The sequence below is a fragment of the Zingiber officinale genome, chromosome 3B (genome assembly GCF_018446385.1).
Source record: "Zingiber officinale cultivar Zhangliang chromosome 3B, Zo_v1.1, whole genome shotgun sequence".
NCBI lineage: Eukaryota > Viridiplantae > Streptophyta > Magnoliopsida > Zingiberales > Zingiberaceae > Zingiber > Zingiber officinale.
Window position 1 is genome coordinate 111,253,394 of NC_055991.1, and position 25,356 is coordinate 111,278,749.

Here is a 25,356-nt window from a genome sequence, read left to right on the forward strand (position 1 = left end):
TATGCGAAGATGTCGCCTGTGCTCCTCCTCAGATCGGGAATATATCAGAATATCGTCGATGAACACAATGACGAACTGATCTAAGTACTCAAGGAACACTCTGTTCATCAGATCCATAAACACTGCTGGAGCATTGGTAAGCCCAAATGGCATTACCAAGAACTCGTAATGACCATAACGAGTGCGAAATGCTGTCTTCGGAATATCCGCATCTCCAACCCTGAGCTGATGATAGCCTGAGCCCAAATCAATCTTTGAATATACACAGGTATCCTTCAGCTGATCAAATAAATCTTCTATACGTGGCAGTGGATATTTGTTCTTGATAGTAACCGCATTCAATTGTCGGTAATCAATACATAACCTCAGTGATCCGTCTTTCTTCTTAACGAAGAGTACTGGTGCTCCCCACGGAGAAACACTAGGACGGATAAATCCTCTGTCCAACAACTCCTGTAACTGAACCTTCAGCTCCTCTAACTCCTTTGGTGCCATGCGATAAGGGGTCTTGGATACCGGTGCGGTTCCCGGAACCAACTCAATCGTAAACTCGACTTGCCTTTTAGGAGGCAAACCGGGGAGTTCGTCAGGGAACACATCTGGAAATTCTCGGACGATAGCAACATCCGAGAGCTGTGGTAATACATCTGAACCAGCTTTAACCATGGATAGCAAATATCCCTGACAACCCTGTGCCAACAATCTCCTCGCTTGCATTGCTGATATGACTGCTATCCCATCACTTATGGTTCCAAAGAATACCCAAGACGGTAGACCGGGAGGTCGGAAAGTGACTACTCTAGCTCCGCAATCGACTGTGGCATGGTTCATGGCCAACCAATCCATGCCTAATATAATATCAAACTCCACCATCTCTAATACCTGCAGATCCACCGTAATAGCCTGACCATTGAAGTCTAAAGGACAACCTTTGACTTCCAGACTAATACTTAGTACCTCGCCAGATGGTAGAGATACTGTCAGCTCGTGTGTCCGACGACTAGGCAATCTCCCGATTTTACCCAGAAATACTCGAGATATGAATGAATGAGAACTACCAGTATCTATCAATAAATCTGCAGTAACTGTATAAACTGAAATAATACCTCGGAAAACCGATCCCTCAGCCCGCTGTGCCTCCTCCCGTGTAACAGCATAAACACGACCCACCTCTGAGCTCGGCTGTGGTATCTCCGAAGTGGTCTGCGCTGGCATCGTAGGTGCGAGAACCGGCTGCTGATACTGAGACTGAGGCTGCTGCCGATATGCTGAGTAAGGTTGATGCGGATGAAAATCCTGCTGTGCTGGAAATGCCTGATGAGAAGACACTGTGGCAGAATACTGTGTAGTGGCTGGTTCCTGACCCTGCACATGATATATCTGTCCCTGAGAAGACGGTGGTCGCTGCTGACGTGGAGCACCCTGACTCTTCTGTGATCCTTTCTGTGGTCGTGTCTGTGAGGGTTGCCCCCCCGAGATGTACCCTTAGTAGCCTCCAACTGTGCCTTCAACGTACAATCCCGACTCTCATGCCCTGGTTGTTTGCAATAATAACAAATGGGGTGATCCAAGGGGCAATGAAATTTGGTATGGCTCTTGGAGACACACTGGTAACATCTGGATCCAGATCTATCTTTCTTCCAATCATGTTGAGGAGGACGAGATGTTCCATCAGACGTCCGCCCTGACTTCTGCGGCCGAGAGGATCCTCCCGTGGTAGCCTGTGAACTCTGACTTTTGTTCCCTCTCTTTTGTGATGACTGCTTATCATAGCCTTTCTCCTGATTTACCTGCTGTTGAGTCATCTCTATGAATAGTGCTCGATCTAGAACCTCCCGATAGGAACCACCTGGAAATCCTGACATCCGGATCCGAATGTATGCTGCAAGACCCTGAGTGAACTGCTGCATACGATCATAATCTTGTGCCAATAAGTGAGGACAAAATTCTGCCAACCTACAGAATTCAGCGTTGTACTCCATCACTGACCGGTCGCCCTGCTTGAGATTCAGAAATTCCTGGCGTCGAGCTAGACAGAAGGTCGCTGGGAAATATTGCCGCTCAAACGCGTCTCGGAACATCGCCCATGTGATGCGCTGCTCTCCAAAGATCGTCTTCTGCATGTCCCACCATGTGACCGCCTGATCCCGGAGATGATACGCTGCCAGTTCCACTTTCTCCTCGTCCGTGCAACTCTGGTACCCAAAGGTGCTCTCTAAGTTCTTCAACCAGCTTCGAGCAGCCCAAGGATCTGCTCCGCCCAAATATAAAGTGAATCTGTCCTTGACGGACCTCGCCAGCAACGGTATCCGAGCTCTGTCCCTCATCCAATCAGTAGTAGCAGGAGTAGGAAATGCTGATGGTATCCCGGAGGGAATCCCCTGAGGCTGAAATTCTCGATCTCTACCAGATGGTATGACTGAAGGGATCTCCTGAGGCTGACGTCCCTGATCTCTAGGAGTCTGATGGGTCTGTCCTCGACTAACCGTCTCAACATCAGTGGGATCCCTAGAAGAATTTGCCTCCTGAGTCACTGGTTCTGGTTCCTCAGCCTCCATGGGTTGTTTCCGTGGTCGTCCCGGACCACGACGAGAACCGGCTACCGCTCGACCACGTCTCATACCTGGTGTAAGCCACTAATAAGTACTACAAACAATATAAGTTCGTACTTATAAAACTTACTGCCTATAACTTGGAGGTGTTCCGCCGCCGCTTGGTCCCAAATCCCAAAAAGTCACTTCGAGGAATAAAATCACGAAAAATCTGAAACGTACAAAATCTGACATCGTAAACCTGTGGCTCTGATACCAATAAATTGTCACGCCCCGAGAGTAAGGTTGTCCGACGAAAATCGGACAGCACCTCCCCTGTAGCAGTGACAAATACAACCAGTATACATCACCAACAGATAATACATATACAAATTAAATCACAACCACGCAGATAATATGCAGCCCACACGGCTGTAAAGTCAAACACAGCGGAAAACAAGAATAACAAAGATAAAGTAACAAAAACTCACCGCGAGCCGGCCCGGCTTAACTCCCCGACAAAACAACCAAATACAAAATGACAAGTCCACAATCCAATTATTACAATGCTAAATTCAAAGGTTTAACTCACAATAAAAATGAAAACCAAAATCATAAAACCGTCCTCGAAAGTGACGTGGGACCGGCAGTCGGGAACCTCCTCTGATGTACTGGTATCATCTATCGACCACCTAGTGAAATTACCAAAATACGGGGTGGTGAGTATAAAGACTCAGCGGGTAATAGAATAGACAGTGCATGAGTATCATAAAGAACTAAGAGTACAACAGGATACAGTCTTGGGAAGATAAATAGCAGATACTACTGTGTAAAACAAAGTATATACATCCATACCTGATACTATATCCGAAGCTAGTATAATGTCTGAGGTAATGTAAACTGCTAGAGTACTACTCATAATCACCTAGATCACATGTAAAGTATACTGTCAAAGAAAACAGTGTCCAAGCATACAAAACAAACATGTAGTATCAGAACAGCATAAGTAGACATATAACAACAGAAACAGGTATAATAGAACCAACGTATGCACGGATGGTCACCCCGCCCACCTCTCTGCACCACGACCCCTGTATGGTCGAGAGGCCGGATCGATGACAACTGTACGACACTCCAGCCGTCACTACTCTCGAGTGACCGAGTGGACAGTTCGCTTTGTAGCTATAAAGCTACGTAGCAATAGGGTCCCTGCGGCTCACAACTCCAGCCGCCACTACCCATGAGTGACCGAGTGCAGCGCGGCAGGACAAGCGACACGCTCCAGCCGCCACTACCCATGAGTGGCCGAGCGTGTGGCTTTGACCAATGACCGTCTCAACCACAAGGGAGCCAAGGTCATCGGCGATGCATGCATGACATGATGCGAATAATGCAACAGTCATCATATATACAATAATCAGGTATGCTACATGGATCCGCATGCTCAATACTAAGCATAAATAAACAGTAGTCAAACAGGTAAACATGACATATAGTATCTGCTAGTTATCCAGGATAACAACGGAAGACTGTATAGATACGAAAGTGAGCATCTCGAAGATTGAGTGGATAAAGTATCAAGCACAAGAAGTAAAATGAGTGGAGTCAAGATAAAACTCTACTTTATCTGGGCTACTCATGCACCAAGAACAAAAACTAAAGAAACAAGTAGAAGTACCCACCTCTAAGTGTAGGCTGAATCCAACGCCAATCTCGTCGCGACACTCGTCCCGATCAAAGTCCTGTGTCAACGTATCAATTTTAATTGAATACATATGGAACTAATTAACTACATTACTCTACAAGACAAACGCCTTTAATCCTAGTTCCATTCATTAACCAAATGAAGCCACATGGATCTACCCAAAACCAATCGCAAACCCTAGTTTTAGTCTATCATCATCAGGATTGCAAATCATGGTTTTAGCCCCTAATAGTACTGAACAACCACAAGATAAGCTTTAATAGATGTCTACCTTACCTTAGAGCAACTAAATCACTTCTGCTAGCCGCTGTCCAAAAATGAAATCGCCACAGTACAGTGGAGCTATTTACTGCCACAAATCGACCAACCAAGTTCTTTACAGCGCTATACACATCACAAACACCCCAATCAATACATACTCAGTATCAAATCCAATCTGAAACCCACATTTAAACCTGCAATCCTAACACCTACAGTGGAGTAAACCTTACCTATAGATTCCCGGAGGAAGAATAGCTGCTGGAAGTAGATTCGAGCCCTTCACAGCAAGTCACTAGTGACTCACGGCCGGAAATCCCACTGCTGAGGAAGTCCACCGGTGTCCGTTTGCTGCTGGAGAGTCCTGGCCAAACTCCTCACCGCGTGACACTGCCGGGACAACACCCCAATCAACGCCACATCCCAATCTAACCTCAAATCATGAAACTATAGTCTCAAAACCCTAATCGAGCCATTCCATAACTCCACTTACCTCAATGGCAGAGATCCTCACAGCCGGCGACAAGCACCCGACGGAATCAGCTCGATGCGAGGATACACCCCGGAGAAGCTCCACTGTCGCGGCCCCGCGTTAAGGAGTTGAGAAGCTCGGAGACTCGATCTGCGACTAGGCACCGGCGATCGACCGGGGAGGTGCGTCGGTGCTGGTTCCCGTCGGCGGATAAAGTGAACTCGAGGGGAAATCGGGGGTTATCGGCGGAGTGGACACGAAGAGAATGAGAAGGGAATGAGGTAGCCTTTAGGGCTCGGGCACTGTAGCTTCCTATTTATATAGGTAGGGTTTAATTTCTCCACCTAATTAACTCCCTAACCAGCCCCTCAAAGGGTGATTCACATTATCCCTTTAAACACTGTCATAAATCCTCCAAATAAATTCAGAAAAATGTCCAAAAATTCTTTTAAATCATTATAGGCTATTTTATTTTGCCGTATCTCACAAGTTCAATAATAACTCTTTAGTGGTATGAGTTATTATTGATGAACTCGAGCTGGGTGTTCGGGGCGAACACGGGAAGCTCAAGTTCATCGGGAGACTAAAACCAATTCCTCCTCTCGGTCCATGTTGTAGCCTCTTATTTATAAAGTCTTATACCCACCTAATCCCAACTTCCTACCCACCTTAAGGTGGCCGGCCAAGCCTAGCTTGTAGCCCAAGCTAGGGCCGGCCAAACCAAGGAGAGATGGGTTCAGGTAGGTGGCCGACCCTAGATTGGAGCCCAAGAAGGTGGCAGACCACAATAAAAAATAAAAGGGATTTTAATTTTAAAATCTTTCCTTATGTGGAAGCCATGATTTAAATGAAAGTTTTAAAATTAAAATTTTCCTTTTATAGTTTCTACAAAGGATTAAGTGTAACACCCCAAATTTTATGATTTGGAATCCTAAAAGACCTTATTAAAATCTAGAAATGCTATAGAAAAATTCTAGAGATTTTTAGAAATTTTTAGAGTAATTTTATGTAATTTTTGGAGTTCGTTTGGTATTTTTACCAAGAGAAAGAAGTTTAAAAAAAATATATATAAAAAAGTGTTAAGGTCGGGTTTTGAACCCAAGATCTCGGACCGAACTAGACTCTAACCAAAGTCAGCCAACCAACCGAGCTAAGCAAATTTTGTTAAATATATATGGAGCGATATATATTTAAGTAGAAGTTAAGAACAGTAAAATAATAGGAAATAAAAGGGTTGCAGCTGGGATTCGAACCCACGAGTTGGGCTTTAAGCAGAACGCAGCCCACCAAGTGATCCAGTCGTCGGTTTTGTTTAGAAAAGGTAAGAAAATTTATTTAACAAGTTAACAGAATATGGAGATTATAAAAGAGGAGAATTTAAGGCTTAATTTTCCCGTGACCTAAACCTAATCCTTTTCCCTCCCGATCCCTTCCTCTCTCGCGCGACAAAGGCAGCTCGGGCAGAAACAAGCCGCGGCTAGGGCACGATTCCGGCGGTCGGCGGGTGGCTAACTCGGGGTGGTTCTTCACCGTCGTGATCCTTTCGTCGAGGAGGGTCGGTGAGCACAAGAGGAGGTCAGAAATCTCAAGTTGCCCGAACCCTAGAAGCACTAGAAGGTTCCTCCTTCGGCTGTGAGTCAAGGAAACGAAGGTAAGTTGCTACTCGCCTGCAGTAGGATAGCTCCGATTGTTCCTTTCTTTTCCGAAAGCTTTGGGATAAATTGTAGGTGGTTTGTGTTTTTGATCGGATTCTTGTTTTCCATGATTTCGTAGCATGTTGTTAAGGATGGTTGGTTTTGTTTTTCTACCGTGAATCACATAAAGAAGATAGAAGGGTTTTTGTTTTGGTGTTTCCTTGTTTGTTCGAGTTTTGCTGTGAAGCATGTTTAGGGATTTTGTTTGCTGCCGTGAGGTTCAAGGAAGAACATGAAATCGTTTAACTCGGAGCATGCAGTTTAGTGGCATTGGGAAGCATCTTAGTTTAGATTTTTCCTTTGTTTTGGAACTTGCAGTACAAAATTGAGGAATTGATAGAGCTTTAGTTTCCTTTCATGTTTGGGATCATGCTGTATAGAATTGTTGCTAGGGATTTAGTCTTCCTTTCATGACTTTGGAACAGGCAGAATTTTAGTTTCCTTTTAGCATCTAGTTCTTTTTAGATCATGTTGTAACATGCTTGAAGATTTTTATTGCTCTTTAAAGGAATAAGTTTTCATAGGTTTTATATAGATTTTATAAAGCCATTATTATTGAACCTCTAAGGGCAGGTTTTATAGAAGTTAAAGCTTCAACAAGTTCATTTCTTTTGGTGCTATAAGGTGGCACGTACAACCCTTAATCTAAGCACCTAGGATTAGTTTTCCCTCGCAAATCAGTGAGCTTGAATGGTCTAAATTAATGTATGCAAATCTTTGATTTCCTTGTTATCGAACAGCATGTACAGTTAGATGCCATTCACAGCAAGTCTTAACGAAGTGAACTCGTTCTATGCGACTCTAGAATTCATATGTACATATAGTGTTCTATCTAATCCTTTTAGGGATTCATGAGAAGTTATAAGTAAAGTAAAGACCAAGTCTGAAGAAGAAAAGATAAATATCATCATGGTTTATAATGCAGTTTTCATATGCAGTTATCTTAGTTAACGCAGATGTGTAAGCATTCATTTGTTTTAATGCAGATTTTTGTGAGCAATCATTTTGGTTTTAAATCAGATTTTTCTTATAAGCTGTAGAATGAATCAGATTTGTTAGGTTCATACTAATTATTGTAGTGTACTAGTTTTAGAGCTTGCATTGCAAATATTTGACTGTTAGCTTAGCGTGCAAAATTTTAAGTGCAGATTTCTTTCATTAAATACAGATTTCATTAAGTGCAGATTTTAGATAAGCTTAGCATGCAGATTTTATATAAGCTTAGTATGCAGATTTTTATTAAGCTAGTATGCAGATTTCTGTTAAGTTAGTATGCAGATTTTTATTAAGCTAGTATGCAGATTTCTGTTAAGAATTAGTGCAGATTTTTTATAACTATTGTATGTGCAGATTTCCTTTGTATTCTATGCATGATTATGTGTTACATAGTTAATTTCATTCATAGATGCATCCGAAAGATACCCTAACAGTATTTTGGGTTTAAGAAAAGTATAAGAAAGATAAAGAAAAGAAAGAAAAGGCCGAGGCCTTAAGTAGATCCCAAAGTCAAGACTTTAGGAATTTTTGGCACACAAGGTGCCTATTAAAATGCCGAGGCATTTAAAGAAGAAGTAATTAAGATTAAAAGTATTTTACTTTTAAGAAGAGGCTAGTACCCGACTTCCGAGGTAGTCGTTAAACAAATCCAGGTGTCCAATTCCGAGGTCTTGGCCCTGGTAGACCGAGGTCTGCTCTTTTAGGATTGGTGGCTCGCTACCCCAACCTATTAGGGAACGCGCATAAGATGGTACTATGCCTGGGCCCAAGAAGAAGTTGATTATTATTTTGAAGTATTATAAGTATAAGTTTTTGAACAAGTAAAATGAGTTTTACATAAACATAAAGTATTAAAGATTAAGTTAGAACAAATGAAATAAGTTTCATATGGTTCTGAAAATCAGTAAGTTTAGTTCCTTATTCTACCATGTTTATTTAGTAGATGAGTAGTTTTCATGTTTACCTATTAGATGAGCAGCATGATTAACTATTAGAATTACATGAGTAGATTTCTTAGCTTTTCTTTGCTATTAGTTTGACATGAGCAGTTATGTTTATGCTTTATTTCTTTTTAGAGCATATAGTTTCTAGTTCTTTTCGTATATATGCACATTCGTGATTTTGTGAGTTAGATAGCGCTTACTAAGCAAATTTTGCTTATAGACTACACTTCCTCTTACTGCAGATAAAGGAAAAGAGAAGATTTAGCAAGGAAGGCGACAAGGTGGCGCGGATGGTGTGTGATGCCAGGACTATGGTAGCCTTGGGACTTAGTTTAAAAATTTATTAAGAATGTATTAGATGAGTCATTTAGTCTTCCGCTGTTAGTTAATTGTATGTTTTTATTTTGTTTCCGCTATTCATTACTTGCATGATTTGATTTCATTAAACTGCGTGGTGATGTTATTCCTTTTGTGTGTTTGATATGTGTTCCAGCCGCCAGTGGCTGTGTATATTATGTTATGTATTAATGATTATGGTCACCGGCACAGGGGAGACTCTGTCGAAATTTTTCGGTAGGGTTTCTTCAAGGATTTTAATCATACCGGTTAAGTAGAGTTAGTAGTTAAGTAACGGTCATCCTTAGAGAGTAGTAGTAGTAAGAAGGGTGGTTGTTACATTAAGAGAAAGATTTGATATCTTTCCTTATTTGTAGTTAAAAGGAAGATTTTAATTTTGGAGAAAACTTTTCTTTTTGTAATCATCCACATGTTTTAATAGAGAGATTTTAATTTATAAAAGTTTCCTTTTATAACCAACCATGAAGGGAATTTTAAAAGAGAAATTTTTATTTTAAAAATTTCCGAAAACAAATTAGGAAGTTTTAATTTTGTGTTTAAAACTTTCCATATTTGGAGGACATGTAGGGGCCAACCATTAAAAGAATAAAAGGAAATTTTTTAATTAAATTTTCCTTTTATTGGCAAGGAAAATAAGGAAGTTTTAATTATGTCTAAAACTTTCCTTATTTGCCAAGACCAAGGAATATAAAAGAGAGGGTAGAGGTGCCTCACCTTTAGAACACATCTATTATTTCTCTCCTCTCCTTTCCTTGGTGGTGGTCGGCCCTCTCCTCTCTTCTTTTTCTATTCTCCTTTTGTTGAGGCCGGAAGCACTTGGAGGTCTTACTTCATCTTGGTGGCCGGTTGCTTGTGGAGAAGAAGAAGAGAAAGTAAGCTTCCCTTGAAGAAGAGTTGGTGGTCGAAACTTGCAAGGAGAAGAAGGAGGTTTGGGTGGATTCTCATCTTGGTAGATCATCGCCCACACAACGCCCGAGATAAGAAGAGGAATACGACAGAAGATCGTGAGGTCTATAATCTACAAAAGGTGTAACTAGTTATTAGTTTCCGCATCATAACTAGTTTATTCTTTTGTTTAGATCTTGAAATACCAAACACAAGAGGCTAATGATTCTAGGTTTCAGATTTATGATTCGATTTTGTGTTTCTTTTTTTTTGATCTTGTGATTCGATTATTCTTAGTGGTTAGACCTAGGGTTACTATAAGGAGATTAAATATTGAATTTCGTTGAAAGGCTTTGTCTAGGAAGTGGTGGATGATCCCATACCCAAGAAGGCCTAGTGCCTCACCATGTTTAACCTGGAAGCCGATCTCTAAAATAAATATTTAATCGAATTTGTAACATGGGTGGATTTGGATTAATAATGTTAAGTATCATTTGCGATCCAAGTCTAAACCTCTAAGAATAGATAAGTTGAATTTAGAATCAATAATGTTAAGTTCTGTTTGTGATTCCAAAATTTAATTTCTAAAGAACACAATAGGTTGTTAAGAAAGGTCCAAGACTTGTATAAAATTTTTGTACAGTGGAACCGGTACAATATTTTGAGTAGCAACCAACAATTGGTATCAGAGCAAGGGTTTGCCTCTGTGTGTTTGGTTTGTAGTTTAATTATGCACATGTCATACATAATTTAGGCAGGATAATAGTAGGATATGCTAACTCTGTGGTTGCAGGCTCCAACTATTATGGCTTATAGTGATTGTGTGTGATTGAACCCTTGGACATGTCAAAGGCATTTTATGTGTGTGTATGATTATATGTATTAAATACAGCAGGAGCTGTATTAGTTTTAGGATTTTATATTTTTGTTTCGATCTAGATTACATGTGTATTCCCTAGTGGAATATATGATCGATAAATGTAAAATTCTATTTTTGTCGCGGATCGTATCCTTGCGAGGCATGGTACTATTTGAGAACCAGAGGTGCAGCGGAATAAGAAGCAAGATAGATGCGACGACTAGACCCGATTGCGGTGGCTAAAGATGGCAGCAGCTAGGGTTGGCAGCACACGAAGGACAATGATGGAAGAAACCATAATAGTTAGAAAATTAATTTCCATATTTATTGCTTTTATTTACCGTGATGTGTGTGATGTGTGCTTGCATGGTTAAAATTCCTTATCTTAAATATCTAAGTGGGAGAGAGATTAGTAAATAAATTCCACGGTCCCCATTACTGGTTTGTAAGTGATGCAACAAACTTATGTGTTGGCTCTGAGTGCCTCCCTCCACAACGGATGAGTTTGTTTACAGATCACTAGATCAAAGTTCCTTTGTGGATGGTTATAGGAAATTATTTAGGAGTGTGTGATCTTCTCCAACTGAAGGGACACAAACCAGTAATGGAGGTCTAGAGTTCGAAACCAGGAAATTATTTAGGAGCGCGCTCACTTGGCTACCAGAATTCATAAACTCTAGTACTTAACCTGGAGGTCTAGAGTTCGAAACCTGGGAAAGGTAAAAATCCACTAGCCAGGGGTGGAAAGACCTAGTGAGTAACGGCACGACCAAGGGTCGTCGGTTGACGACATAAGGGGTCGCCAGTTGGGCCGCCAGTTTGGACGTCCAAGGGACCGCCAAGGGGTCGCCAAATGGGTCTCCAGTTGGGCCGCCCAAGGGACCGCCAAGGGGCGGCCAAATGGGCTGCGAGTTGGGCTGCCAAATGGGCTGCGAGTTGGGCCGCCCAAGGGGCCGAGGGGCCGGGTCGTTACACCGCCTAAACTATAACATGAACAAAAGGGCTTATACATTAGTGGAACTTCTGATAGAACTTCAGGTAGCAGAAGGTATATTTCATCATAGTTCTCAGATTCACTTTGCTGAAAATGTTTCTACTTCTAAGTCGAAAGGCATGAAGAAGAAGAAACATGTTGACTTAGCAAAGAAGCTGAATAGATCTCTAGGTACTAGACCTAAAGCTGGAGTGAATAAGCCAAAGGGAAAGTGCTTCATCTGCAAGCAGTCTGGACATTGGAAGGCGGACTGTCCTCGTAGGAAATTGAACAATAAAGGTATATCTTATTCTCTAGTAGTTGAAACATGTTTAGCGGTGTTATCTGCCAGTACCTGGTGTGTAGATACAGGAGTCACTGATCATGTCTGCAATACATTCTAGGGGTTCCAGGAAACCTGACGACTATATGAGTGAGAGATAACGGTCTACATGGGCAATGCTACGAAAGTGGCGGCTGTTGTAGTGGGAGACCTCTACTTATCATTCGATAGGAATAGAACTTTGATTTTAAAAAATTATCTTTATGTACTAAGTTTTAGAAAGAATTTAATTTCGGTTTCTAAACTATTTCTGGATGGATATGCTGTTTCTTTTGATGACAAAGTGGTTGTCAAGAAAAATAGAGTTATTATCTGTTCTGGTACATTAGTAGGCAATTTGTATACTCTAAATCCAATTACTCCCACAAAGAAACAAATGGAAATTAATAACACATCTTCTAATTCTAATAAGAGAAAGGAACCTTCGGAAATAAATAAAACATATCTTTGGCATCTAAGGCATGGTCATATTAACTTGAGTAGGATTCAAAGGCTAATAGCCAATGGACTCTTGGATTCATTAGTGTTGGAAAACTTTCCAACCTGCAAATCTTGCTTGTCAGGTAAAATGACCAAGAGACCTTTTAAGGCCAAGGGGTATAGAGCCAAAGATGTGTTAGAACTGTTCATTCTGATTTGTGTGGTCCTATGTCTATCCAGGCAAGAGGTGGTTTTGAATACTTTGTCGCTTTCATAGATGACTATTCGAGATATGAGTACATTTACTTGATGTGCTGCAAGTTTGAATACTTTGATAAGTTCAAAGAGTACAAGGCTGATGTGGAGAAACGTCATGGTAAAAGTATCAAGACACTATGGTCTTATCGTGGTGGCGAATACCTCTTTGGAGAGTTTAGGAATTACTTATCAGAGGTTGGGATTCAATCCCAATTGTCTGCACTTGGTACACACCAACAGAATGGTGTGATAGAACGAAGGAATATGACTCTTATGGAAATGGATAGATTGATGATGAGTTATTCAGAATTACGAGATTCATTTTGGGGATATGCTCTGGAAACAGCAGTGTACATTCTGAATATGGTACCTTCTAAATTAGTACCCTCTACTCCCATGGAATTATAGAATGAGCGTAAGCCTAGTCTGAGTCATATTCGGATATGGGGTAGTCCAACACATGTGCTGAAGGGAGATACTGACAAGTTGGAATCACGTACAGAAGTTTGTCTGTTTGTAGGATATCCTAAGGGAACGAAAGGTAGTTTGTTTTATAATCCTAAAAATCAGAAGATTATTGTTAGCACCAATACTCGATTTTTAGAGGAAGATTATGTAATAAACCATAAGCCCATGAGTGAAATTGTTCTAGCAGAAATTAGAGAGGACACGTCTAGTCTAGTACCAACAATACAAGATGAAATATCACAAGAAACTACAACACGTGTTACAAATGATGCACAGTTATAGGCAGTGCCTCGTAGTAGTGGGAGGGTTGTGAGGTAACCTGAGAGATTCATGTTTTTGAGAGAGTCTTCGGACTTGATCCCTGGTGAACATGAACATGATCCCCAGACATATGACGAAGCACTCCAAGATAACGATGCAGTGTCTTGGCAAAGAGCGATGAATTCTGAAATAAAATCTATGTATTCTAATAAGGCCTAGGAGCTTGTAGAACCACCAAATGGTGTAAAAGATGTTAGATATAAGTGGATCTACAAAAGGAAAAGAGGGACAGATGGGAAGGTAGAAACCTTCAAAGCAAGGCTTGTTGTGAAGGGGTACACTCAGAAAAAGGGAATCGATTATGAGGAAACTTTTTCGCCGGTGGCCATGCTTAAGTCTGTCCGAATACTCTTATCTATTATCACTCATATGGATTATGAGTTTTGGCAAATGGATGTCAAGACAGCTTTCCTTAACGGAAGACTTGAAGAAAATATCCATATGAAGCAACTAGAGGGATTTATTGCAAATGGCAAAGAGCATCTAGTGTGTAAGCTCAATCGGTCGATTTATGGACTGAAGCAAGCTTCAAGATCTTGGAACATCCGATTTAATGAAGTAATCCAATCATATGGATTTATTCAGTGTCCAGATGAGTCTTGTGTATACAAGAAGTGTAACGGAAACGTGGTGGTATTTCTTGTACTATACGTAGATGACATTTTGTTAGTTGGAAACAATATCAAAGTGTTGTCGGAAGTAAGGGTATGGTTGTCCAAGAAATTGGATATGAAGGACTTAGGAGAATGCACACATATTTTCAGGATCAAAGAAATAAGGGATCGCAAGTGTCACGCCCCCAAAGGAGTCCTTACTGAAAAATTTCGACAGCATCTCCCCTGTATGGGTGACAATCTGAGGCATACATACATACAATATACATCAGCCACATACGGCTGGAATATATCTACACAACCACGCAGTTATATAACCAGCCCACTCGGCTGGAACAGAAATAAACACAACCACGCAGTTATATAAATATATGAATCAGCCCACACGGCTGTACTAAAATCAACACAGCGGAAATCACAAACAACGATCACAAAACATAAGGTAACTAACTGCGAGCCGGCTCGACTTGACACAATAATATCAAACCAAATACAAGAGAACACAAATACATAAACAAGTACAAAGCCCAAAATACAAATAGCGTGAGAAATACCAAAATTGTAAGGTTGTCCTCGAATGTGACGTGGAACTGGCGGACAGGATCTCCAGGCGACTCCATAAATATTTTACCTGCTAACTGGTGAAATTACCAATATACGGGGTGGTGAGTATAAAGACTCAGCGGGTAATAGATAGATAGTGAATGAGTATAGTAAAACAAACTACAGATGCAAAGGTATAGAGTCTCGTATGGAAATAGCAGATACTACAGTGATAACATAATATGTGTACATACCTGAAACCATATCCTAGGCTAGTAGTAAAAGGTAAAGTGTAGCAAAGTCCTGCTATAGTACTGCTCATAACTACATGGTATCATGTGAGGTATATACATGTCAACAGTAAGTAAGTTAGTGACTAAACACATATCACAGGTATAAATCTCAACCTATGTAAGCATAACAACATAAATAAACAACAGCAGCATAATCTAGCAACTGTAGCATAAGAAACAGCAGTATCAGCAGATATAATAATAACAGCGTATGTACGGATGGTCACCCCGCCCACCTCTCTGCACCATGACCCTTGTATGGTCGAGAGGCCGGATCGATGACAACTGTACCACCCAAAGGCCGCCACTACTCTCGAGTGACCGGATGGACAGGTGCATAGTAGCTGAATAGCTACGTCTGCGACGGGGGTCCCTGCTGCCTGCGACTCCAGCAATCAATACCCATGAGTGTGCGAGTGAGGGCACGACAGGACATGCGGCACGCTCCAAGCTACCACTACCCATGAGTGGCCGAATGTACGACCCAGGCCAACGACCGCCTCAACCACAAGGGAGACAGGGTCGTCGGCAATGCATGCAATGACATGATGCGAACAATGCAACAGTTATCATATATATATAAACAGAAACAGGTATGCTACATGGAGCCAGCATGCTCAGTAAGGTGTGTAAATAAACAGCATCCAAAGCATGTAAACATGGTATCAGGTGTCTATGTATCCAATACCTCATATCTAATGTCTGGCATTTGGTATCTGGTATCTGGTATCTGATACCTAGTAATATAGTATCTACTAAATATGATCGATAGCAACGAGAGACTGTATAGATACAGAAACGAGTAGCTCAAAGATTGAGTAGAAGTATCAAACGCAGGAAAAATAAGAGTGGAGTCAAGATAGATACAGCAACTATATGAACATAAAGCTTATGCACTAGGATCAAAATACTAAAGGGATAAAGCAAGAAATACCCGCCTTTATCTGTCGATCGTGTCCCAAAATCCGACATCGAGATGCTCGTCCCGAAACAAAGTCCTGCGATCACATAGTCTATTTAGCTAATTACATAGGAAGTAAATAACCAAACAGAATCCCTATTCTAATTAGGGTGACGCTAATCAAACATGATCCTTGAGTAATCCCCAAATCAACCTTAATTATACTATAACCTAATTAAGTTAGGTTTACACATAAATCACCAATTAATCCAATCATTTAATCCTTGAGTTTCTCAATCTAACATGAATCCATTAATTCATTTACAATCCAATCCTGGCATCAATCATCAATAAAAAACCAATTCTATAATATGCTAATAATAATCATGCATCCACCTATATAAATCATTCACCAATTAACCATTATGAATCCAACATACATAATTTATCCACGAGATCAACTGCTAACTAGCAATCTGACAACTAATATAACTCATGAATAAATTCCTAAATTCCAATTTCTAACACAGGATCAACCCATGCAACACTTAGCTAAACCCAAAGTCCAAACTAATAGAGGAAAAACCTTAATCGAATGATCATTATCTAAATAGATGATAAACTCATCCTTAATCCACCAATCAATTCTTTAATTCTCAACAATTAATCACTAAGCAAATCCCATCATAAACCCTTATAAATCCACTCATCCATCCAATAATCACTCAGATCAACATATCAAGCATCATAAACCCAACCTACATGGTTCATCCACATGATCCGATGAGGTTTAATCATGTCATCTACAAATCCAATGTAAAACTAAATTCAACTATGTAAAACTAATACACAACTTACCCTAGTTTGATCCACAATTACTTATAGAAGCAATTCCATCCATAATAGCAGGTAGAAGTGAAGCTCTCCTAATAACCCACAGCCGAGGGATTGTTCCTACCAGTACGTGGCTCAAGCTATGGATCACCCACAAACAATGCTGGTTGGATCCACAAATGGCTCTAAATCTGTGTTGGTTGGAGCTATGAAGGCCAAGAATCAATTAAGTGTTACCAACCTAATATAGAGTATGAAACCAAATCCAACTAATCCAAACCTTGCAAGACTTGCCCCAAATTCTGATTCATACATAATTCAATACACTTACCTCAGCTCCGATGAAGGCTAACTCCCGGTTGCGAGACAACCTCTGTAACAGCGTGCGTCATTGGTGATGGGGCTCGAGATATGTGGCCGACGGATGATCGGTTGAAAGGGCAGCAACGTCGGGTGAAGGCGGAATAGGGAGCTTGCTACGGCTGGCGGCTTTGATTAGGGTGATTTCGGTAAAGAGCTGTGATGAATCTGCGCCAGAGATGAAGTGGAAATCGGGAAGAGGAAGAGTGACGGCTAGGGCACGGTGAAGAGGTAGCTCGTGTACCTGGTTTTCTGGCGAGTATCCGCGGCTAGGGATGTAAGAACAATGGCCGGATTGAGGCTTGGCAGTCGACGCCGGTGAGAAGAGATGGAGGCTAGGGCACGAGTGAAGAAGATGAGAATGGGGCTCGGGTGAGAAGGCGTGCGACAGTGAGATCTCGGCGACAAAGAGCAAGAGGGAGGAAGGGATCGACGCTTTCATATGGTTAGGGCATAGTAACAATAAGATTTATATACTTAGGTTTGCTTAATTAAATCCTAAGTACATTTCTCAATCAACTCCCACATTTGGGTATTCTAAAGAGGTTTTCTCACAACCCATAATTAATCCCCTTAAACTACGCCAAACGGACTCCGAAAAATTCTCAGAAAATTTCCAAAAATTCCTGAAAAATCCAATAAGATTATTTATCCAATAACCTTATTATTTAAATATTATTTGGGTGCTGTATTTTACATTCTCCCCTACTAATAAAAATTTGGTCCCCAAATTTACTGTTCAACTCAGAGATCCTCATCTAAGAGTAACAACCAAACAACATACTCATATACAGCTTCATCCAAATATCCTAAACAAACCTCTAACTGCAAGGTATGACTCTGTGGGTTATGAGCGCATCCTGCTTCCGCTACTCTCACACTGTTGTCTAGCCAACTATGAGTAAATCAATCATCTCCAAAATCCACAACACCTAGTATCAACCAATCCTCTAACATCCACATTAAGCCCTCAGTCTGTTCATCTATCTAAAGATGTAAAGCGGTTCTAAAATAGAATTCTATACTCATGGTCTACTGTAAAATCTGCCACTATCGTGATGTGAATCATGAATCTCCATTCAAATCAATACTCAGAGATATACCCTGAGGTTCAGTAATCTCTCTATCATATAATCCTGCTACTCGATCTAAAAAATCCATCCTACAAATCAATAGCTAGAGAGCAAATTCATCAACCAACCACTGATTTCCCAAAGCTTCGTATCCTCTTTGTGTCTTGGTAATCCCACAATAAAGTCTATTATAACTTGCGCTCAACTCCATTCCAGTATCCGAATCTACTGAAATAATCTTACTAACCTCCGATGTTCAGCCTCCACTTGCTGACATACTAGACATCAAACTACAAAGTCCGCGATGTCTTTTTCATGTCATTCAACCAATAGAAACGCTCTAAGTCCCTATACTTCGGGTGTCACCCGGATGTATCACAAATCCATATCGAGGTGTTTTCCTACAAAAACTCCTCCCAGATAAGAAGTGACTCAGGATCACACCTAACCTCCCACAGATATAAAGTATCTCGTAAGTGTTAAGCAACTAGCTCCACACTTTTCCACGTCAGTGGGGGTCATCTATCCAAATGTACCCTCAAGGTCATCCTACTAGGTACATACAGTCCATGGTCAAAGTCTCCATAGAATAGGATACATCAATCCTCTACAAACTAGTCAAGCCAGCAATGGTATGCAGCTAACTCAGTCAATTCTTCGTCTGTACAAGTCATGAACTCAAATGTAACTTTTAGGTTATCTAACCAGCACACATAACCCAAGGATCAGAATCTCTATAAAATAGAGTGAGTCGGTCTCCAACTGACTGAACTACTGACCGAACTAAGAACATAAGAATGGATCAATCCTCTACTGACCAAGTCAACAACGATAAATCGAACCTCTATAGGCTAAAGCAACTAGAATAAGTCGACCCTCTACTAATCAAACCAACAGAGTAAATCAACCCTACTAAGCAAGTCGACAAGGGTACATCGGTCCTCTACTAACCGAACCAACTAGGATCCTCTACTAAGCGCAACAAGAGTAAATTGGTCCTCTACGAACCAAACCAACTAGGATAAATCAATCCTCTACTACCCAAGTCAATAAGGGTAAATTGATTCTCTATGAACCAAAGCAATACGAGGAAATTGGTTCTCCATGAACCGAAACAATATGATATTTAGCAGATACTAACCACTACTAAACTAGTGGTAACAGAAATTAATAACACTAGTGGTATGGTAAAAGAAGTCCTATGAGACTGTATTCCTTGACCTCTAGTAGGGTCAACCGGGATCAGTGATTGACCCAACACATTTGATGTATGCCACAGACAACTGGACAGGTACTAACAAAAGCATACTGATACATAACATAACTAACATAACAACTATGCGTGCACTAACAAAAATGTAAGATAACAATATGCAAACATACCTCCTATAGCTTGGAGAATCCTGTCGCTGCCTGGTCCCAAAACCCGAAAAGTCACATCGAGAAACCAAATCACGAAAAAAAAACCAAACGAAAATAGGCCTCATAAACCTGAAGCTCTGATACCAATAAATTGTCACGCCCCCAAAGGAGTCCTTACCGAAAAATTTCGACAGCATCTCCCCTATATGGGTGACAATCTGAGGTATATATACATATAATATACATCAGCCACATACGGCTGGAATATATCTACACAACCACGCAGTTATATAACCAGCCCACTCGGCTGGAACAGAAATAAACACAACCACGCAGTTATATAAATATATGAATCAGCCCACACGGCTGTACTAAAATCAACACAGCGGAAATCACAAACAACGATCACAAAACATAAGGTAACTAACTGCGAGCCGGCTCGGCTTGACACAATAATATCAAACCAAATACAAGAGAACACAAATACATAAACAAGTACAAAGCCCAAAATACAAATAGCGTAAGAAATACCAAAATTGTAAGGTTGTCCTCGAATGTGACGTGGAACTGGCGGACAGGATATCCAGGCGACTCCATAAATCTTTTACCTGCTACCTGGTGAAATTACCAATATACAGGGTGGTGAGTATAAAGACTCAGCGGGTAATAGATAGATAGTGCATGAGTATTGTAAAACAAACTACAGATGCAAAGGTATACAGTCTCGTATGGAAATAGCAGATACTACAGTGATAACATAATAAGTGTCCATACCAGAAACCATATCCTAGGCTAGTAGTAAAAGGTAAAGTGTAGCAAAGTCCTGCTATAGTACTGCTCATAACTACATGGTATCATGTGAGGTATATACATGTCAACAGTAAGTAAGTTAGTGACTAAACACATATCACAGGTATAAATCTCAACCTATGTAAGCATAACAACATAAATAAACAACAGTAGCATAAGAAACAGCAGTATCAACAGATATAATAATAATAGCGTATGTACGGATGGTCACCCCGTCCACCTCTATGCACCATGACCCCTGTTGATCGAGAGGCCGGATCGATGACAACTGAACCACCCAAAGGCCGCCACTACTCTCGAGTGACCGGATGGACAGGTGCATAGTAGCTGAATAGCTACGTCTGCGACGGGGGTCCCTGCTGCCCGCGACTCCAGCAATCACTACCCATGAGTGTGTGAGTGGGGGCACGACAGGACATGCGGAATGCTCCAAGCTACCACTACCCATGAATGGCTGAGCGTGCGGCCCAGGCCAACGACCGCCTCAACCACAAGGGAGACAGGGTCGTCGGTAAGGCATGCAATGACATGATGCGAACAATGCAACAGTCATCATATATATATAAACAGAAATAGGTATGCTACATGAAGCCAGCATGCTCAGTAAGGTGTGTAAATAAACAGCATCCAAAGCATGTAAACATAGTATCAGGTGTCTATATATCCAATACCTAATATCTAATGTCTGGCATTTGGTATCTGGTATCTGATACCTAGTAATATAGTATCTGCTAAATATCATCGATAGCAACGAGAGACTGTATAGATACAGAAACGAGTAGCTCAAAGATTGAGTAGAAGTATCAAACGCAGGAAAAATAAGAGTGGAGTCAAGATAGATACAACAACTATATGAACATAAAGATCATGCACTAGGATCAAAATACTAAAGGGATAAAGCAAGAAATACCCGCCTTTATCTGTCGATCGTGTCCCGAAATCCGACATCGAGATGCTAGTCCCGAAACAAAGTCCTGCGATCATATAGTCTATTTAACTAATTACATAGGAAGTAAATAACCAAATAGAATCCCTATTCTAATTAGGGTAACGCTAATCAAACATGATCCTTGAGTAATCCCCCAATCAACCTTAATTATACTACAACCTAATTAAGTTAGGTTTACACATAAATCACCAATTAATCCAATCATTTAATCCTTGAGTTTCTCAACCTAACATGAATCCATTAATTCATTTACAATCCAATCCTGGCATCAATCATCAATAAACAACCAATTCTATAATATGCTAATAATAATCATGCATCCACCTATATAAATCATTCACCAATTAACCATTATGAATCCAACATACATAATTTATCCACGAGATCAACTGCTAACTAGCAATCTGACAACTAATATAACTCATGAATAAATTCCTAAATTCCAATTTCTAACACAGGATCAACCCTTACAACACTTAGCTAAACCCAAAGTCCAAACTAATAGAGGAAAAACCTTAATCGAATGATCATTATCTAAATAGATGATAAACTCATCCTTAATCCACCAATCAATTCTTTAATTCTCAACAATTAATCACTAAGCAAATCCCATCATAAACCCTTATAAATCCACTCATCCATCCAATAATCACTCAGATCAACATATCAAGCATCATAAACCCAACCTACATGGTTCATCCACATGATCTGATGAGGTTTAATCATGTCATCTACAAATCCAATGTAAAACTAAATTCAACTATGTAAAACTAATACACAACTTACCCTAGTTTGATCCACAATTACTTATAGAAGCAATTCCATCCATAATAGCAGGTAGAAGTGAAGCTCTCCTAATAACCCATAGCCGAGGGATTGTTGCTGCCAGTACGTGGCTCAAGCTATGGATCACCCACAAACAATGCTGGTTGGATCCACAAATGGCTCTAAATCTGTGTTGGTTGGAGCTATGAAGGCCAAGAATCAATTAAGCGTTACCAACCTAATATAGAGTATGAAACCAAATCCAACTAATCCAAACCTTGCAAGACTTGCCCCAAATTCTGATTCATACATACTTCAATACACTTACCTCAGCTTCGATGAAGGCTAACTCCCGGTTGCGAGACAACCTCTGTAACGGCGTGCGGCATTGGTGATGGGGCTCGAGATATGTGGCCGACGGATGATCGGTTGAAAGGGTAGCAACGTCGGGTGAAGGCGGAATAGGGAGCTTGCTACGGCTAGCGGCTTTGATTGGGGCTATTCTGGTAAAGAGCTGTGATGAATTTGCGCCAGAGATGAAGTGGAAATCGGGAAGAGGAAGAGTGATGGCTAGGGCACGGTGAAGAGGTAGCTCGTGTACCTGGTTTTCCGGCGAGTATCCGCGGCTAGGGATGTAAGAACAATGGCCGGATTGAGGCTTGGTAGTCGATGCCGTTGAGAAGAGATGGAGGCTAGGGCACGAGTGAAGAAGATGAGAATGGGGCTCGGGTGAGAAGGCATGCGGCAGTGAGATCTCGGCGACAAAGAGCAAGAGGGAGGAAGGGATCGGCGCTTTCATATGGTTAGGGCATAGTAACAATAAGATTTATATACTTAGGTTTGCTTAATTAAATCCTAAGTACATTCCTCAATCAACTCCCACATTTGGGTATTCTAAAGAGATTTTCTCACAACCCATAATTAATCCCCTTAAACTACGCCAAACGGACTCCGAAAAATTCTCAAAAAATTTCCAAAAATTCCTGAAAAATCCAATAAGATTATTTGTCCAATAACCATATTATTTAAATATTATTTGGGTGTTGTATTTTACAGCAAGAAAAGAATGTTGTGCTTAGCCCAAGCTTCATATATTGATACAATCCTAGCTCGTTTAACCATGCAAGACTCCAAGAAAGGTTTTCTATCTTTTAGGGATGGAGTATCTTTATCTAAAGAAATGTCTACGAAGACATCAAAAGAGATAGAAGAGATAAAGACAGTTCTTTATGCTTCAACTGTAGGAAGCCTAATGTATGCTATGTTATGCACGAGACCGGATATCTATTTTGTCGTGGGTATAGTTAGCAGATATCAAAGTAACTCTCGACAAGGACATTGGACTGCTGTAAAGCATATATTGAAGTACCTGAGAAGGACTAGAGATTATATGTTGGTTTACCAAGCAGATGATTTGATTCCTGTGGGTTACACAAATTTTGACTTCCAATTAGATAGGGATAATAGTAAGTCGACCTCGGGGTTTTGTGTTTACTTTAGGAGATAAAGCCATAACAATGGAGGAGTGATAAGCATAGATGCTTTTCGGACTCCACCATGGAAACTGAGTATGTGACAGCCTCTGAGGCAGCCATAGAAGTTGTATGGCTCAGAAACTTCATCATGGACTTAGATGTGATTCCTGGTTTGCCCAAAAATTATTACAGTGAATTGTGATAATAAGTGGTGCAGTAAAAAACTCGAAGGAACCATGAGCCCATAAGGCAAGTAAACACATAGAGCGCAAGTACCACCCAATACGAGACATCATATAACGAGGAGAAGTTGTTGCCACCTAGATTGCATCAGATGATAACCTGGGAGATCCTTTCACTAAGACCCTTAAGGCAAGAGCTTTTGATGGCATAATGAAGGAATGGGAATCATATGTATGATAACATTTATGGCAGCATAGTCTTTTAGTATAAGTTGGAGATTGTTAGAGTGTATAATAAAAGCCTAGCTTTTTGTAAACATTTATTTTGAAATAAAGAATCACATTGGTCAAATGTCTACATTTATATGCTAAGTGTAGTTATTCAATAATTTTATATTGTAGATAACATGGTGTGTAGTGTCACACACAGAAGATCATGTTATTAGTTTCTTATAAATTATAAATAGGCTCATGACTAAGATGGATAGAAACAAACCATTGGAATAGTCGTAGTGTAATTTGATATTAATTTATTTTGACTATAAAATTACACTAGTATACTCTGAGTGTATTGAGTAGGACCATTTGAGGTAGTTTTTTTTATACTGGCTCTTTAAAAGAATAAGACCTCTGTTATTATGGAAGTGTGTACTCTTAATCATGATATAATAACAAGCACGTATACTTAATATTTATTTCTTTAATTTAACAAATGGTGCGATTTAGTTCGATAAATCAATAGGTCCGATAAGTTGGGAAATGATGTTATTTATATGGTGTGTTGTTGATTATAAAATGAAACTATGTCCTAGTAATCTAGGTTGATGATGTCCCCTTGAGGAGCTCATAAGGATTGTCATGTAAACCCTGCAGGTGGACTTAGTCCCGCATGACGATAAGGTTAAGTGGTACTATTCTTGGAGCTAGATTTTAATTAAGTGAGTTGTCAGTAACTCATTTAATTAGTGAACATTCTATATCTTAAACACAGGGAGATTAACACACTCATGATAAGAAGGAGCCCATATAGTAATATGAGATTGGTGCGGTAGTTCAATAATAACTCTTTAGTGGTATGAGTTATTATTGATGAACTCGAATTGGGTGTTCGGGGCGAACACGGGAAGCTCAAGTTCATCGGGAGACCAAAACCAATTCCTTCTCTCGGTCCATGTTGCAGCCTCTTATTTATAAAGTCTTATTCCCACCTAAACCCAACTTCCTACCCACCTTAAGGTGGCCGCCCAAGCCTAGCTTGTAGCCCAAGCTAGGGCCGGCCAAACCAAGGAGAGATGGGTTCAGGTATGTGGCCGACCCTAGCTTGGAGCCCAAGAAGGTGGCAGGCCACAATAAAAAATAAAAGGGATTTTAATTTTAAAATCTTTCCTTATGTGGAAGCCATGATTTAAAAGAAAGTTTTAAAATTAAAATTTTCCTTTTATAGTTTCTACAAAGGATTAAGAGAAAGATTTGATATCTTTCCTTATTTGTAGTTAAAAGGAAGATTTTAATTTTGGAGAAAACTTTTCTTTTTCTAATCATCCACATGTTTTAATAGAGAGATTTTAATTTATAAAAGTTTCCTTTTATAACCAACCATGAAGGGAATTTTAAAAGAAAAATTTTTATTTTAAAAATTTCTGAAAACAAATTAGGAAGTTTTAATTTTGTGTTTAAAACTTTCCATGTTTGGAGGACATGTAGGGGCCAA

At 40.3% G+C, this 25,356-nt stretch overlaps 1 protein-coding gene across 8 annotated transcripts; it reads right to left on the reverse strand.

Annotated features, from left to right (window-relative positions):
- Positions 1 to 271: 271 nt before the first annotated feature.
- Positions 272 to 22,807, reverse strand: LOC121967299. 8 transcript variants are annotated; one of them, XM_042517437.1, is made up of 7 exons: positions 22,590 to 22,794; positions 22,317 to 22,491; positions 21,189 to 21,248; positions 14,653 to 14,736; positions 4,214 to 4,273; positions 3,387 to 3,456; positions 2,925 to 3,223 (listed from the first exon to the last, which is right to left on the reverse strand). In XM_042517437.1, the coding sequence occupies exons 1-7, from the start codon at positions 22,727 to 22,729 to the stop codon at positions 3,213 to 3,215; spliced, it is 600 nt and encodes a 199-aa protein (XP_042373371.1). In that variant the 5' UTR covers positions 22,730 to 22,794; the 3' UTR covers positions 2,925 to 3,212. The 8 variants fall into 8 exon arrangements, 7 of the variants coding, with proteins under 7 accessions (XP_042373364.1, XP_042373366.1, XP_042373365.1 ...); XM_042517434.1 differs by having other exon boundaries at positions 22,317 to 22,502; XM_042517430.1 differs by lacking the exons at positions 14,653 to 14,736; positions 21,189 to 21,248; positions 22,317 to 22,491; positions 22,590 to 22,794 and adding exons at positions 4,513 to 4,620; positions 4,728 to 4,884; positions 4,988 to 5,249 and having other exon boundaries at positions 272 to 3,223.
- Positions 22,808 to 25,356: the final 2,549 nt, after the last annotated feature.

What these genes read in the sequence shown, in the direction of transcription:
- LOC121967299 (XM_042517433.1), bottom strand. Translation starts at nt 2,621, where the DNA reads ATGAGACGTGGTCGAGCGGTAGCCGGTTCTCGTCGTGGTCCGGGACGA.